Source organism: Passer domesticus, chromosome 10 (genome assembly GCF_036417665.1).
Source record: "Passer domesticus isolate bPasDom1 chromosome 10, bPasDom1.hap1, whole genome shotgun sequence".
NCBI lineage: Eukaryota > Metazoa > Chordata > Aves > Passeriformes > Passeridae > Passer > Passer domesticus.
Window position 1 is genome coordinate 8,500,351 of NC_087483.1, and position 16,811 is coordinate 8,517,161.

A 16,811-nucleotide genomic window follows, 5' to 3' on the forward strand; every position below is an offset into this window, starting at 1 on the left:
TGACACAAAAGGCTGCCATGGTGAGAGACTGGAGGAGGGCTGGCAGAGCAGGAGGGTGCCAGGCCTTCTCTGCCACCTCTGCAATACCCAGCCCCTTGCTGGGAGCCTGATCTGAGACACAGAATGCAATGGGTTCCTCTCAGTTTACAAACTCCAGGAACTCTGTGCCACAACCCCCAGTTTCTGTTTTTCTGCCATCCATTCTTTATACCCCAACCATCCCATCAGCACATGGCTGATCCCTCTCAGGTTTTTCTTGCTGCCTTCTGAGGATGAATGCAGGACAATTAGGCCTGGTATTAAACTGATAACAGCAGAGCAGAGCTACACACTTAGATAGATATTGCAAATGGCTGGGGCTCTCCAGGCCTGATCCACAGTCTGGTGCCACTGATTAGAAGATGATGATTAGAAGAGGATGCTCAACAAAGCCAGAGTACTTTGTGGGTGCTTAAGAATGGCTGTATCAGCAAGTGATATAAAGCCCTGTGAGCAAGTGGCTCACTACCCTGGTTAGAAGCCTGTACGATTCCTAACTTTTAGCTTTAGCACCTTTTTCCCTAAACTGACAAATGATAGGAGTGAAATGAGTAAAGATAGAAGAAGTTATTGATTTTTTTGGTATTGTCTCAAATACAGTGTATGAGCATTCCCCCTGATGTAGTTAGCACAGGAATGCTCCCTGCTGATCCCTGCTCCCTGATGGTGTGAAGTGAGATGCAGAAAACCTCTGTTTGCAGACTGTTGGATCTGTGCTTGAGGGGATAAAATATTAATCAAAAAATGGGTAGTTTCTGTGTCTGATTCTGCAGGGAATTTCCATGTGATGTGAATCTTGCAATTCCAGTACAATATGTGTTGATTTTATAGTCTCATTACAATGTGAAGAGAGGAAATATGCTTTAGCAAACTGATCCTTCATTTGAGAACCCTTTGTCTTAGGGAACACACAGCCAGGCCCAGCAAACACACCTCATCAATGCCATGTGTGATGTTTAATCATTAGTGCAAAAGATAATACTAAGAGTAATTATGCTGTATGTGTGAAGGGAGTACACAAAGAATGAGAACTAAAGATTTACATTGTTGACAGGTGACCATATTGAAGAGAGAGTAACACAAAATGTCACCAACAGAGTGAGTTTTCAAAAGTGTCCTCTCCTCACTGGTGATCTTGAGTGCCCAAAACAAAACAAGCCCTTTTATAAATGCTTCAATATGGGGTTCTGCTAAATAAGATATTCCCAAGCAGAGATGGTTTGTGAATGTGGCTCAAGACAGGTGGTTGCTGTCTTGATGCCCAAAGTGTTCTCACACCTTGCTTTATGTTGTGTTGCACAATCAGCAGAGCTCAAATTATTTGTGTTGTCTGTAGACCAGACCTGTCTGATACAATTTTTTTGTTTTGTTTTCTTTTATGTAGTACCTGCTCTGGAAGATTGTAAGGAACAAGAGCCTGTGATGGACAACAATATTTCTGTGGTGCCTTTTGAGAGACCTGCTGTTATAGAGAAGCTGACAAGCAACATGGGAAAGCGTAAAAGCTCCACCCCACAGAAGTTTGTGGGTAAGCTGGAAATGATTTTTTTTCTTTTATTCTTTTTAGTGCATGGCTATGGGGTTATGTGCTATTTCTGATAGCCAGAAGAACAAGGGGAAAAGTAGCACTCTCACAACTTGGTTCTGATACAGCAATGGAGGTGGTTAAATCACAGCAAGAAATCATGATAATTATTGAATTCATTTTGCCAGTCCAGAGAATTCAAAAGTGAAGTCCACTATCACAAAAATGCCTCAGAAAACCTTGAGCTTTTTACTTAACACTGTTTTGATTGGTTTTTTTTAAACTTCTCTCTAGCCCTTTTGAGATTTAGACTTGTCATCTTTCCTCTCCTTGCTCCAGAAAAACAAAAACAAGCTAAGACTGTCATATAATTATCTGTCTCCATATGTGTTAAAAAAACAAACAACAAGTATCTTAAGATTTCTAATTTGTATTAAATTCCTGACACTTGGCAACAACTGGTCTGATAATACTGGAATGAGGAAGTAAATCACATCCCTTGTGTTGGAAGAAGTTGTTCTTGCTCCAAGTGCAGCACTCTGCACACAATAAACTTATTAATGCATGAATAAGAAACAGCACTGGGTGGCTTTTGGTTATAGCTATGGAATCCCAGGTCAAGAATTCATATTTTGTTTTGTGTCTTGACATATTAAAATTATTCAGCTTGTAGCAGGTGACAGTATGGAGAATTTTACTTGGTTTGAGCTGTAACTTAAAGCTTCTTTTTACTTCTACTGAAGCAATGTAAAACTTCTTAGGAGGGAAGCTGGAACAGAGAGTTGTTTGGGGTAAGTGTCAGACTCTGAAGTCACGAAAGAGGCGTTTTCCACACTCACTCCCTGAAGGGCAGTCACACAGAACTTAAGGGTGTCTCATTCTGCCTACTCTAAGGACACTTACAGAGAGCATCACAGGACTGTAAGTAATTAGCACAGCCATTTAGAAAAATTGTTGCCCCTCAGCTAAATGGAGATTCAGATGGATTTGTTAAATCACCCCTGAAGGTGGCTGTAAGTAAGCTGCATGGTTTGGAATAGCAGGGGGCCAGCAGTGTGCAGCAGCTCACCTGGGGGGACTGACACACTGACCTGGCTGCTCTCAGTCAGCTGACCATTCCCAAATATCAGAGCTGAGCCAAGGTTAGGCCAGCAATGATCCATCCCACGTGGGGAATGCTGGCAGACATCAGTGTTTCCTATGTTGTTATATATTTAGGCCAGAAAGATGATTTTACTTGTCCACTCATGCACCGTTGACCATATGTTGTTCTTGTGTTCAGAGGTAAATTTACTGATTGGAAATATTTGCCTGAGAGATGCTATACCACATTATTATTCTCTTCAGCAGGTTACACTACTTTGTTGTTTGATTAATCAGTTTTTTTCTATAGGCGTAACATATCACTGTGCATATGTAGGATAAAAAGTACCCTCTTTCATTTTTACCATATCTTATTTTTCTGATCTTTAGTGGCATCACAGTGTTTAGGTAGAACAACAGCAGTCTTCACTTGGCTGCCTTGCTTTTTTTTTCCTCCCCTCCACCATGACATCACTTTTCTTCCCCTTTTCTCCCCAATTAAATATTGTTCAGCTCTATCAGGAAGAATGTGTAATGGTTCTGTTGCTTGCAGGAAATTTTCCTGTGCATACTGCAAGCATGGCACCTGTCCAAAACAACTTAATGGTGTTTATGAGAAGGTCATGTAAGCATAAGCTAAAATCTTTGCATGCTACATCTATCAGTGCTTTACTGCTCTTTCTGATCAGCAATCTCCAAGGGACTGTGGTTATGGACCACAGTCTCTCCTATGGCTGAATTTTCAGGAGGAAAGGAGGCAGCATACAGCAAAGAGAATTAATTCATTTCTGCGTAAGAGACTTGGTTATATATCTTTTCTTGAGGTACTAGTCTTACTAAACCAGCTGAAATAGGGGAGGCACACTCCAGAGAAAGTAAAATTTGTGATGTGCAGGAGTATGAGTACTTCATTTTGCTTCTTGTTCAGTGAGGAAGAGGCAGACACCAGTTAAATTAAAAGCAGCCGTCTTCAGGCTGGTCATGTGAAGCAAATTCACATATTTTCAGTTGGAGTTTGAAGCTTCCTCTCAGAATGTCAGCGAGGTTAAGAAGTGGCAGGATGCAAAAGGAGACATTTATGTGGCTTACGATAAGACCATGGTTGTTAGAGTAAGAATTAAAAATACACGGGCGTCTCAGAACAGATGAAGATCAGCCAGCTGCCAAATTACACTCAGCTTCTGGTTAATGGGGGTCAGGGAGAAACTTCCCCAGGGGGAAATGCTGGAACAGCTTCCTCCAAGGTTTCTTGTAGCTTTCTCCCAAGTGTCCAGCACTGCAGCTGCTTTAGGTACGTGATGAGATGAACTACAGGTATCACAGGACAGCTGTGTCTGTGTGCTTTGATCTAGCTTCAAATACCTGTTTCGGGGTTTATTTGAATGTCATATGGCCAGAGGGGAGAAAGTTTTTTTCTTCTACTTCACTAATGTAGGGCAAGGATAAATAGACTTTGAGCACAGCTTAAATGAAAATTCAGAATGATTGGTCTGATTAGCTGATTTTTAAGTATAGAATTGGCTAAAGAGGAATTTAATTTGGAAACCACATTGTACTGGGCTATTGGATTGTTTATTGGTTACTTCTGAGCTCTGCGTTTTACGCCCTCTCCTTCCCATGTTATCATTTATTTTGCTTTTTTTTGTCACACTCCATTTCTCAGGCTCTGACATCTTTGGAACTGGTTCATAATTAAAGGAATAAATAATTCAGGTCACTGGCAATTTACAGCTTTCTTTGCTGTCTGTGCTGGAGTAACTAAACATGGATGATGAAAGGAATCAAAATAAGGTTTGCATCATTTATGCAAGTAGCCCATAAAGGATGGGTAATATTTCTTGATCTGTAAAGCCTACAAAGGACTGACAGCGTGTTTGGCAGCTGGATCAGACCCTCACCAGGTCCACTTCTTTATCCAAACACAAGAATGACACAGGAGGCCAGAGCAGGTGACAGGCACCAGTGGGCACCAGACACACTTGTCTCCTAGAGCTTGCTCCACTCCCTCTTTGGCCCCTCTTGGGAAGTTTGCACTGTTTCATGGGAGGCTGGAGCCACATCCAGTTGCAGAGCTGTCCATCTTGTCTGTAGTAGCACAGCCATCACAGGCTGCCAGACCACAGCAAAACACTGAAAGGAGGATGTTTGGTGGCAAGAATCACCACAAATGGTGCCAGATTACACAGCATAGGTACACAAGCATGGTATGGTGTCCAGCCATGTGAACAGTATTGCTGAACAGAGGAGGAATATCCATGTGCTTCACTTCAGACTTACATTTAATTACCTTGATAATCAGGGCTAAGTTGCCCAGCAGAAGTGATGCATCATCATCTCTGAGGACATCGTGGTTCTTCTCTATGCATCACTTTAGAATAAGTCACGCTAAGTGGAATGAATTATTACAGTCAAAAATAAAATGCTGAGTGATAGCTGTGTTGAAATGTACTAATGCCATTTGGAAGAGATTTGGGATTACAGTTCTGTTTCTTATAGTGGTTTATACACATTGTGTTCCAAGCAATTTTGGCAAAAGGTGATAGAAGAAGCTTCTTGAGTAATTTAATTCTTGAGTAGCCAAACCACTTGTAAGTAGTGACTTCTTGAATATATTAACTTACGCTACTGGAAAAAAAAAGTTTTATGTACCAAGAAAGTGAAATAACAAAGACAATGAAAACCAACCAATATTATTTATCAGACTTCATAAAATCAGCCTTAAAAGTTAGCTGTCAACAACCAGCTAATTGCATGTGTGAATACACAGGAGCATGTGCATCTTGTATCGTATACATATAACATTTCCTGTGTAAGAAGAAGGTATTCCATGAGCTCTGCCTGTCCTGACTCTCCAAGGACATCACTGAAAAAGCAGTGCTGCTGAGCTGAGCCCTGGTGTAAGCAGTGGTCAACTTGTTCACCTCCAAGGAGAGCTGTGATGTGTGCCCTGTGACTGCCATAATGTACCAGCATGTGGTTCTGGTTTTGCACATCTGTCATGCCATTGATGTTAAAAGGTTACAAGGATGTGAGTTAGGATTCACAGTGATGAACCAGCCAGCTTCAGCTGACATCAATATCTATAAATTTATCCTGTGTCAGTGAAAGGTGCTTTTGTCTTTTACAAGTGAAACTAAGCTATACGCTTGGTTTCTCTGTTTGTTTTCTTGCCTAAATAGACACTGGGAAGGGAGGGCTGTGTATATGTCTTTTTTTTTTCTCAGTCCAAACAAGATAGAATCTTTTTTTTTTTTTTTTTTTTTTTTTTTTTTTTGAGAGAGGAAAACTGCAAAGATCAGCCTCCACTGCTCTTGTAAATGGCTTAATTCTTGGCCACGTGCTCTCATTTAATGTTTGGGGTTTTTTTCTGCTGGTTAAAGGATTTACATCTTGTGGCTCTAAAGGTGCCACCATAACAAGCCCCCTGTACCTGTTGCTCAGGTTTCTCACTGTTCAGCCCTGTTTTAAGATAGGTGTGAGGCACCTCAGATTGTGGGACAGGTGTGAAATGGTCCCTTGAATTTTGGGGAGAATATGTCTAATGGCATACTCTGTCAGAACTTCAGTGGCCTCAATATTTCAATCCATTATCTACCAGTTAACATGTCTTTCATAACTTGAAGAGTGGGCACGGCCAGGCTCAGTTGAAGATTTGGAATTGCTCTGGAAGTTGCTGCAGCCACATGTTTCACCTGGAATAAATTAAAAAAAAAAAAAAAAAGAAAAGAAGAAAGCTCTTGGTGAGGTTATTGTTTTACCCATCTCAGGACAGGAACTTTAGAGGAGGTCAGTAATAAGACGGAGTAAGTAATTAGAAGGAGGTTAACTTTAGACTCTGGAATAGTTTCACCCCAAGTCAGGAGGTTTCTGTCTCTTTTGCAGTGAAACATTGCCGTGATTATGCTGATTTTGCTCATGGATTTGCTTTTATCTCTTAGGTGAAAAGTTCATGAGATTTGGCTATCCAGATATCCCCTTTGATATGAACCTAAGCTATGACAAGGAGGCTGAGCTGATGCAGTCTCACATGATGGACCAAGCCATCACCAATGCAATCACCTACCTTGGAGCTGAGGCACTTCACCCCCTGATGCAGCACACACCGAGCACAATTGCAGAGGTGGCCCCGGTCATCAGCTCAGCTTACGCTCAGGTCTATCATCCCAGCAGGATAGAGAGGCCCATCAGCAGGGAAACAGCCGACAGCCACGAGAACAACATGGATGGCCCCATCTCCCTCATCAGACCAAAGAGTCGAATCCAGGATCGAGAGGGCTCCCCCAGCAATAGCTGCCTGGATTCTACTGACTCAGACAGCAGCCACGACGACCGCCAGTCCTACCCAGGAAACGCTGCCTTAACCCCCAAGATCAAGCCAAACCCGGCTTATGTGAAGGAGGAGGCCAAGCCTTTGGATGTCACAAAAGCTTCTAAGGGCTCTTTAAAGGATATGTACAAGGTGATCAACGGAGAAGGGGAGCAGATTAGGGCTTTCAAGTGCGAGCACTGTCGCGTCCTCTTCCTGGACCATGTCATGTACACCATCCACATGGGCTGCCACGGCTACCGGGACCCGCTGGAGTGCAACATCTGTGGCTACCGGAGCCAGGACCGCTATGAGTTCTCGTCGCACATAGTCCGGGGGGAGCACACATTCCGCTAGGCCTTCTCATCCAAAGGGGACTCCTATGAAGTAGAAGAACTGCACATGAAGAAATACTGCACTTACAATCCCACTTTTCCTCAGACATTGAGACGCCTATTTTGTTGTTGTTGCTGTTGTTGTTGTTGCCGTTGTTTAATTATTATTATTAACCTTATTTTTTGTGGACCCAACCTCATTTGCTCTGCCCAGCTTAAGGATGGAAAGAAGGAAGGGAATGGATAAAAGAGGGGTTTGTTGTGGCAATCAGTTTTTTGGGGAGTGACCCGCCTTGCTTTCTGTGGGAATTGGAAGGCAGTCTGTGTCCGTCTCAGTCAGTTGTACACCATGTCCTCTTTTGGGATGTCGCTCAACCATGCCAGGTGCTTTCAAGTCCCAACAAGATGCCACTCATTTGGAATTTCAGAGGAATAGGTAGAAACATTTCAGAGGAGAGCTTTTTTCTAATGTGAAGATATGGTGCGAGCTTTTGGTGGCTGGAGGAAAGGGGGGGAACTTTGTTCTGCAGAATGAACAATTATTTTTAAAGCAAAACTGGTAGGGAGTTAGGAGCATGAATCAAAGTCAATATTCCTCTCAAAATTACTTTCAAGGCTGAGCTGTTTTCCTGGGTTCAGTGTGTATTGCCCCTCTAGAATGTAAATAAATGAAAAGAAAAAAAAAAAGTTAAATGTATGTCTTAACACTGTACCACATTACAGCAGTTTAGTTTCATAAGTCTGAGGGCCTTCTGTGGTAAGTTTGAGGCTTTGTGTTTTTATTTTCCTTAACTTATGAAGCACCTTTTTTTAGAATTGTTGATATTCTGTTACTCCATGCCTGTGTGTTGTCTCACTGGCTTCTTAGAGACCCTTGGAAGCCTTATTTCTTTAGTTGCACCCTAAGTTTTAAGAAAGAACATTTAGAAATAACATTTAAACTTGCTTCTAGGACAGTAAGTGGCCTAGGAGTGGGTGAGAGTCTGTAGTTTACTCAAGAGGTTCTGCTGCTCTTCAGAAATACTTTTGGGTTAAAATTAAGGATTTAAAAAATGACAAAGGTACTGGTAGCAAAGTGTTCTTTAAATATAGGTATATATAGATACATAATTATGTAAATACTTTCTCATTCTACTATCACAGTGTTAACCTCTTGGCAACAGCCTAAACTAAGACTTGCAGCTGGGAAAGCATTAGGAGCCAGATCCTTGGCCAGCATTAATCCTCTTGGCTCCATGGAATTTAATGGAACTGCCCCAACTAGTTCAGCTACATCAGGATCCCAACCTTGACTGTTTTTTCTCTTATTGACTTCTCTACTTCCTAATTTGCTGAACCACTGACTTCCTTTTGTTTGTCTATCATCAATTTTGCTTGATTTAGGGGTGAAGGTATTAGCAGGTTTTGCTGGATAGCTTTGGCTCCTGGTGAGCACAGAAGCCCAGCAAACCAACAGGTTACATATGATCTTCCCTGCTTCTTCTGAAAGGGATAAGTGGAGATGTAGGTGCTGTGTATTGATTTGGACTTCAAGATTTCATTTTTGTTCCTAATTTAATAATTTCCATGTAGGGAAAGCAAATGGCGAAACACACTCCAGAGAGAGTCCTTGACCTACAGACTGGACAAGAAAACAAGTCCACTGATCTGTTTTGTCTCCTTTCTTTCTCTCTCAGTAAATAACAAAGCCAGCAAGCACCAGGCAAGTTGCATCAGTAAAAACTGGGCTTAAACCTACAGGACAGATTGCCATTGAAACCCAACTGTTTGTACCAATCACAATTGAAATGTTGTTGTTTGGCAACAAGAGCACAGCTTGAGAATGGAAAGATCTGGATGGGTTTAACCCCCTCCGCACACACGGTCCCCACACGCCTGGGGAGACCTTTTCCAAAGGATAAAGTTACTAAAGTATAAAAGAGAGAGCAAGATCAGGCCATAATGAATTCCCATCTGCTCCCTCCAATCTGTGCTCTTGATGCATATGCCAGTTTGCTGTTCGTTTTGAGGGTACTGGGTTTTTTTTCTTCTTCTCTTCCTAGACCTGGAGCATTTGAAAGTAGGAGCTGAAAGGTATTGATTGAAATCTTTTTATGGTGACATTCTTGGCAGCTAGAATCTGTGTTTAGAAAGAATACAGTAGATCATGGCCAGATTACCTGATGACTGCTTCCCAGCACTGCAATGCTATTAAGTAGGAGCTGGTAAAGTCTTGCAGTAGCCTATTAATTATAATACAATATGGAGAGAAATGTCATCTTGTGTAATGTGAGACCTATCAAGGCTGGGAATATGCAGGCTTTGGAGAGACAGATTTAAAGATCTATTCCCAACATTGTTCTTAATGTCGTTGGGTTCCTCCCCCTCCTTCTTTCTTCACCCTAATGTAGAGGACCTGGGGCAAATGACCCAGTGCCATCCTCTGGACCATTCTCATTGTCTTGTGCCTGGTGCAGCCAAAGGAGTTTGTGCAGGAGAAAAGCAGGGAGATGCTGGAGGGCATCTCTTTATTCTGTGTGGCTGATTCTCTGCAGTGAGGGAGGTGGGCTTAGGAGGCAGCCAGCCATGCTTCATGTCAGGATGTGCCTGGAAATTCAGAAAAGAAAAAAGTGGTGATGATTTTCTGAGGCAGGAAAGGTCCCTTAAGAACAAAATGGAAAGGAAAAGGTTCCTGGGCCTTGAGGGCTGCTGGGCTTTCCTGGGCCTCCAGAAAAACACATGCCCAAGCTAGAGAGAAAGGTTGCCGGCAAATCCTTTCAGTCTCTGGGGGAAACACTCCGTTCTCCCCTCTGTGGTCAGTGAAAGAACATCAGGCTGTGGTTTCTTGGAATAGCTAGCACTAGGGAAAAAGTGTTTAAAATTTCTGCCTTTGTTTGGGAAAGCACCAGAATACGGGAAAGGTAGAGAATCTCTTGTGTATGCACAGATCAGTTGGCTGCAATTACATCTGCAGCTCGTTAGTGTGCCTTTGGTTCACTGATGGTTCACTGCTACCTCCAGTAAGGTGTGTTCTGTGGGTGTCTAAAGCATCACACGGGGAGGCCCACTGATTTTGGAGCTGGCTTCAGTTAAGTCCAGCTTCTTTATCTCATGGTAGCAGGTGAGGTCTGTATGTCCTGGTGTCACGGGCACAGGGAACTGGGGAGGCACTGGGGACTTATCTTAGAGAAACTACATTTTTTGGAGAGGTAGAAAGTTGAGGGATCACATTGATTTTTTACTATCAATGTCCTTTTCTAAACATTCACCGGAGACTTTTATCCTAGAGTGAGGAAAAGAAGAAAGATTAAATTCCAGTTCAAATTTTGAACAAAATTTTGAATTAACATGTACTTTAGAATTCAATACGTACTGAAAATTATTAGAGAGCTTTATGTAATGCAGTTTGTTCCTTCACAAAAGTGAGCAAAATGGGGCAGCAGAGATTTCTTTGGGTGTTTTTTCTTGCTTGCTCTCTGCAAGAATTGGATTTCTAAGAAAAGCTCTTGAGTTTCATCAAGTTCATTAGTCATTCATAGTGTACTAGGAATTTCAGTAGCTAATCCTTGGCCTCTAAATCCGTTTGTTCTGAGTATTTGGTGCTGGAAATCGAATCTGGTTGATTTTTATTGGACTCTTTTGAAATTCTTGGAATCAGGTTTCCGGTTAGAAACATACATTTGCAAATTTAGAATTGGCTTCCTATGCTTCCTATGAGCATTCCCCATTTTCATTTAAAAAAAAATCGGTGCACTTCTCTGCCAGTAAACCCTTTTGCTTCTTTTACATCAAAAATGGCAATATTCTGACTCAGTTTAGAGGATTACAACCCTATTAATTTAAGGAGAACTGTGACTGATTATTCTGCTTTTGGTGTGATCCATATCCTTGGAGCAAAGGGCATTATCTATATATCTGCAGTTATGACTGATTAATTTTACAGCCACCTCTCTTTGTAATCAGTTAGGAGTGCACATCAAAATATATTGCATTTTTCAGTAAAGCCTGCTCTTTACTCAGTAACTTATGGGATTAAAATAATTTTATTCCCCTTAAAAAGTGCTTTCATCTATGATGTGATGTGAAAGGTGTCTAGGCATTAACCTGTAGTGGTCTGTAGCAGAGAGGAAGATTTTAAATGGGTTAATGGGCCTGATTTTTAGTGGTACTGGTTTCTGCGTGTTAGGACCCAGCTCACAAAGTAGCCATGAGGACCTGAATTATGTTTACTGCAAGGTGAAGAAATTCTCATTTGTCAGAGTTTGCAAATTTCTTTCTGTTTACAAGGGCTTCCCTAAATTTGTGCTGTCAGTAATGAAACCCAACCCTTCAAAACTGGGCTTTCATGGGGCATTATTACTGTTGCCCAGCCCCTGGGCTAGCTTGTTCTGATCTGAAAGAAGCCAGACAACAGACACTCCTTCCTCCACAAAGAAACTTTGGAGATAACTGCAGCAAAGGTGCTTATTTCAGCCAAGGGCAGGAGCTACAGTAATGCAGTTCCTTCACTGGATAAATTCCTTTCCTTAACTCTTGCTGTGCTTTTTCATGTAATGAGGGAGGCTGCCAGAGTCACCTAAAGTCTGTGGGATTTTAGGAAAAGGGTGATGAAATTGGCTTTTCTGCTAGTAGTTCACATTTTAGCTTGGCTTAATAGCATTTAAAAACAAAAGTGGATGGCCTGTGGTCTGGGGCAGCTGGAGAGCTTGAGAAAGTACATTTATATATATATATATGGTATTGTGTAGTTAGAGGTATGCTTTATTGTATATGTGCCTTTTCCAAATGCATTTTGGGAGATCCTGATGTCGTTTGTGATATCCTACCAGACCCTTTCAGAATGCACAACAAAAACCAACCCAAAGGAAACGTCCCTTCTCCTGCTCTGCACCCTCCTTGGCAGCTTGGCTCAGAGAGAGGACCCTGTTCAGTACTTTGCTGTGAGATTTCCTGGAGTCAGACAGCTTTTAGGAGTGGGAAGGGCTGAAAATTACCCCAGCAAAGTACATTCCAGCTATCCAGCCAGAGCTGGTCTGTAGCTGGTCCCAGGGAGCACGGCATCCCCAGCACAATGCCAGGACTTGCTGTGGGAGCCCCCAGCTGCACCGTGCCCTCCGGAGAGCCGGGGAATTGTCTCCTGTTTCCTCCCTCTTTAAGTAAAACACCCTTGGAAGTGGACTTTGCTCTGCTTTAGAGTTCCCATTAGGTGTGGGAGCAGCCTTTAAAGCATTTGCTTCTTGCTTCAGCCTGGAATGTGGCAAGTCCCTTGGAAGTGGTTTGCAGGTTTTCCTGTCATGCACAGAGACCGGAGGAGCTCATCAGTAGGAGACATTCAGGGGGCTCACGGGGTGGAGCACTGCGGTGACAAGCACAGTGCCACTTCTGGGACTTTCCCAGGGCTTGGTGACCTGGTTTCAGGTGCACTTGTTCCCCCTGCAGGGCTGCAGAGCTGAGTGTGCCAGCACAGCCAAGGCAGGAGGGCCACTGTGGGCAAGGTGGCCGGGCCAGCAGGCTTTGGGCAAAGCCTGAGCCCTGCAAGAGCCCGGAGCCACCCCTCTGCTGGGCCCAGGCAGCCAAAGAGGGGTGGGGAGGGGGGCAGTTAGGTAGAAAAGAGCTAGAATTTGCTTCGTAGTGAATAGATTCCCTTTTATCCCATTGATGTGTTCTGAGATGTAAGCAAAGGAGAACATCACTGTTTCTAGTTTGGTTTCTAATTGGACCTCCTACAACCCCACCATAAAAGGTGGGTTGTGTCCTTCTCCGTACCCAGCTCTGAAATGTGCAGAGGAGGAAGGCTGGGCTCAGGCTTTGCCATGCTGCATGCTTAACAGGCCAAGAAAACAGTAAAACCAGTTTCTATTTAATTCACCTGCCTTCCCAGTTGATCGTGCAGATTCCTGGTTCCTGTTTGCTTCCAGCCTTTGGAAAGGTGGTTGTCGGTGTGCACACTTGGGTCCTCATCTTTGAAGATAACTTCCCATGCTATCTCCTTCTGTACAAACTTCTCCTTTTCATCTTGGGGCTTAATTAATCAGTGGACAGAAACAACCATTTCAACAGAAACTTGCGTAGTTGTAAAACTGATATTTTTTTACTGTTGGAAAAAAAAAACCCACAAAAAAACTGTGATATTTTGACTAGCAGTACTAGGTGAAGTATTTCAACAGAGTGGATGACAATGAAGCTAATTAGATCATGTCTTGAGAGGGGCTGGTACCATGTGGACCCTGCTGGGAGAAAGGGAGCAGCCTGGCCCAAAGCTGGGACCAGCACTTCCTTTCCATAGCGGGTGTTGGTTTAGGCGACTGCACTGCAGCCCAGGAAAACATTTGAGCACCATCAGCCTCGTGCCATCCCTTTGGCTGGATCTGCATGTGCACAGGAGCTTTTGGCTGTCTGATCACTGCCATCACCTGTGGGATCAGGGTGCAGCACAGCAGGCCTGGGTCGTGGTGCTGGAGGCGTTCCCTTATCCCGTGTAGCAGCCTTAATCCCTGGCCCTCGGTGGCACCCGGGTACCCACAGCCTCTGTCTGTGTCACCAGGCCGGATAAAGGATGGGTTCCTCCCACGAGGCACAACGGGGCCAGTTTGCAGTAAATTGGGCCATTTAGTTTTACCTCAAGTGACATCAAGAAAAGCTTCTTGCAGGGGTGGAGGTCACTGAGTCCCTACTATGCACTTACTGGGATTTGACATTGCTTACTGGAAATGGATGTTCGTTCCTGAACACACTGTAAAAGGGAAGGACTTTTTTTTGGTTGTTTTTGTAGTCATTCAGATTCTGAAACTGTGATCAATTATTTGACGACTTGTCAAGTGTCCTCAGAGCTTGAACACGTTCACTTCCTCACCATGTAGCAGTCTCCTCTGGCTTTCTGTGCTTTTTTCTCTTTCCCCCTTTTCCTTCTCGGAGCTTTAAGTCTGGGCCTGCTCTTATCTCCTGTAGCTTTGGGCTGTCTAAGGGTTTGGGGGGGTGGTTTTTGGGTTTTTTTTGTTCATTGGCTGTACAGTCTGTTTACATATTTTTGTACTCAAGTGTAGTTTTTTATTAAAAACAGAAAAAAGAAAAAAAAAGTCAATTTGAGAAAAAAAAAGGTACGTACTCTTTGTAACACTTTAAAGATCTAGGGTACCTTCGAGATGACTCTACAGTGATGTAATTATAATACTGTATATTTGCCTTCCTTTTTAGTTGGTTTTATTTTCTGTTTTGTTTTGGGTTTTTTTCCTAAAATATATATCTTTTTATGAGAAACTGGAAACTTTTAATGCAAATGTTTAGAAAGATTTAAAATTGTAAAGTTAAAAAAAAAAGTCATATAATTTTTTTTTCCTGTTGGAAGAAAATGCTTTAAAAAAAAGTTTTACTACTGTTATATTCCAGGGTGGGGGTTACCAACCCCAAATTTGCTTCTTATGCTTCATTCTTGGATCCTGCTTTCTAAACATGATCATTGCAGACATGGATGATTTGCTTGTATTAATTCTAAAAACAAAAATCGCCAACATTTGGGTTATTTTTCTGTTCAAGTGCAATACTTACCCTGACATCTTATTAATGTACAGTGGTTTCTGTGTTCCTTCCTCAGTCCACACAAATCAGTGAAACAAAACGCTCTGCCCTAAATGCATTGAAAGATATGGTTCAAGTAAACTGGTTGCTACTGACAAAAGATGAGGAACTGTAAATTAAGGCTAAAGCCCATAATTTACCTCCTGCTTGTCGTTGGCATTGAAACACATCCACATCCAGAATTAAGGACATACCTGTTCTTGACTCTTCCTTCCTCTTCTTTTCTAATTGCAGCTTTTTTAAGAAAAGCACTTAATATGGATGTTTATTAAAAATGTCAAAAAATAAAAAGATCTTTTGGTCTGATCCAAAACCCACTCAGTGGAGACTCCTGTTGACTTTGACGATGGATTTTGGATTAGGCCTAATCTCTTAGCTAGGGCAAAACTGCCGTTTCCTCTAGGGAGAGATTTGCCTGCGTAAGAATTACAGGACTCGTGTCTTTTATCTACCTGAGAGACCAGAAAAGCTTATTTAGAGTTGTCCTTGTCTTATATAAGTTTAGATGGGACTTGTTTTACATATCATACGTATTTATATATAGTGTATTTTTAATGCCTTCCCTCCCGCCCCCCAGTAGACTGAAGCCGCTGTTGTGTAAATATGTATTTAGGTACGTAATAAAAAAAAAGGAATAAAATCCCATTGAGGTTTCTTGGAAAGGCAGTTACTGCGCATGCACAGTAGCCACTTTTGTCTTTTAAACCTGTATTTAAGAGATTTCTTTTTAATAATAACAAAGGCGAGGAGACTGTACCCCCTTCTGATCGATTGCCAAAATCGTTGCCCAACCCCCGGTGTCTGAGCTGAAGCAGAACAACGCGTTCGGTGGCACTGCCCGCTGCTCCCACTCCTTGGGCCACATTTTGGGAGCTTCCAGAGGGCTCTCGGCTCCTGCTGCTCCCGGGGCCACGCTGAGCAGCGGGACCCGGGCCCGGCCCGGCCGGGGAGTGGAGCTCCGGGCACGGCATCTCCCCCCGGAGCGGAGCCTGCCCTCCGCAGGGATCTTCTCCTGACCACAGCCGGCCGGCTCACCTGGGAAATGAGCCCTTTTTTTCCTCCCAGGTGTAAGAATTTTTAGTTCTGTGGTAGATCTTCCGAGCTCAAATTGAGGAATCTTTTAAATTAAAAAAAAAACAAATTTAAAAATTAAAAAAAAAAAATACATCAGCGTTTACTCAAAAAGCCAGTGAAGACACTGGGAGTTGTCCCACTTCTTTATGTATTCATTGGAAGGTGCTCTTATAAAAGGAGTTCAGAAACAATCCCTTTGACAGTGGTGCATGTGAGCAACCCTAATGTAAACCTGTATCCCCCTGCTAAAAGAGTTTTGCCGCTATAGACTGAACTATGGGACTTGTTGTTATTTTTATTTTCTTCTTAGCATACATGCATACATATGGTTGCACATGTGTATGTGTGTGCTCTGTACCCGTGTGAGTGTTGTACAGCCATGTGAGAGTGGGAGTCCGTGTGTGTGTGCGTGTATAAATAAAAGAAGCTGCAGAAACTTTGTAATACTTTGTGAAAAGGATTATATTATAAAGGTTTGTACTGTCTTGAGTGCACAGCTACTGGAATAAATGTAGGGAATCTCAGGAACAAGCATATAATTTGTCCAAGAATTATTTCTTCTCAGAAGTGTAAGTGCAGTTTTTAATTCTGTATATTATTTAATATTTTACCAATAAAAATAAACTTCTGACATGAAAGGGTTTTCCATTCAAGCTTTCTGGACACATTGGTGTATGCATACACATTTCTTTCTTGCAGCAGGAAACACACGTGGTGGTTTGGCAAGAATTGCATTTCTACCTGCTCAAAATCCTGTTAATTAGCTAGAGAGACTGAGTGTGTTATGGGTTGGGGTTCTGAGCATGGGTTCTGAGAGGGGGGAGGTGAGCACAGATCTGTTTTTAATATCCTTGGAGCTAAAGAAATGCATTGCATCAGCTTCAGCATCCATGAG

The 16,811-nt window shown here is 42.6% G+C and overlaps 1 protein-coding gene across 19 annotated transcripts in view; it reads left to right on the plus strand.

Moving 5' to 3' along the window:
• IKZF2 (IKAROS family zinc finger 2) overlaps positions 1-16,554 on the plus strand; it is a 117,426-nt gene extending 100,872 nt beyond the window's left edge. For all 19 annotated transcript variants that reach the window (XM_064433613.1, XM_064433622.1, XM_064433621.1 and 16 more), the window contains 2 exons: positions 1,424-1,567; positions 6,586-16,554. In XM_064433613.1, the coding sequence (XP_064289683.1) occupies positions 1,424-1,567; positions 6,586-7,310 (869 nt within the window). In that variant the 3' untranslated portion in view covers positions 7,311-16,554. The remainder of the gene's footprint in view (positions 1-1,423; positions 1,568-6,585) is intronic.
• Positions 16,555-16,811: the final 257 nt, after the last annotated feature.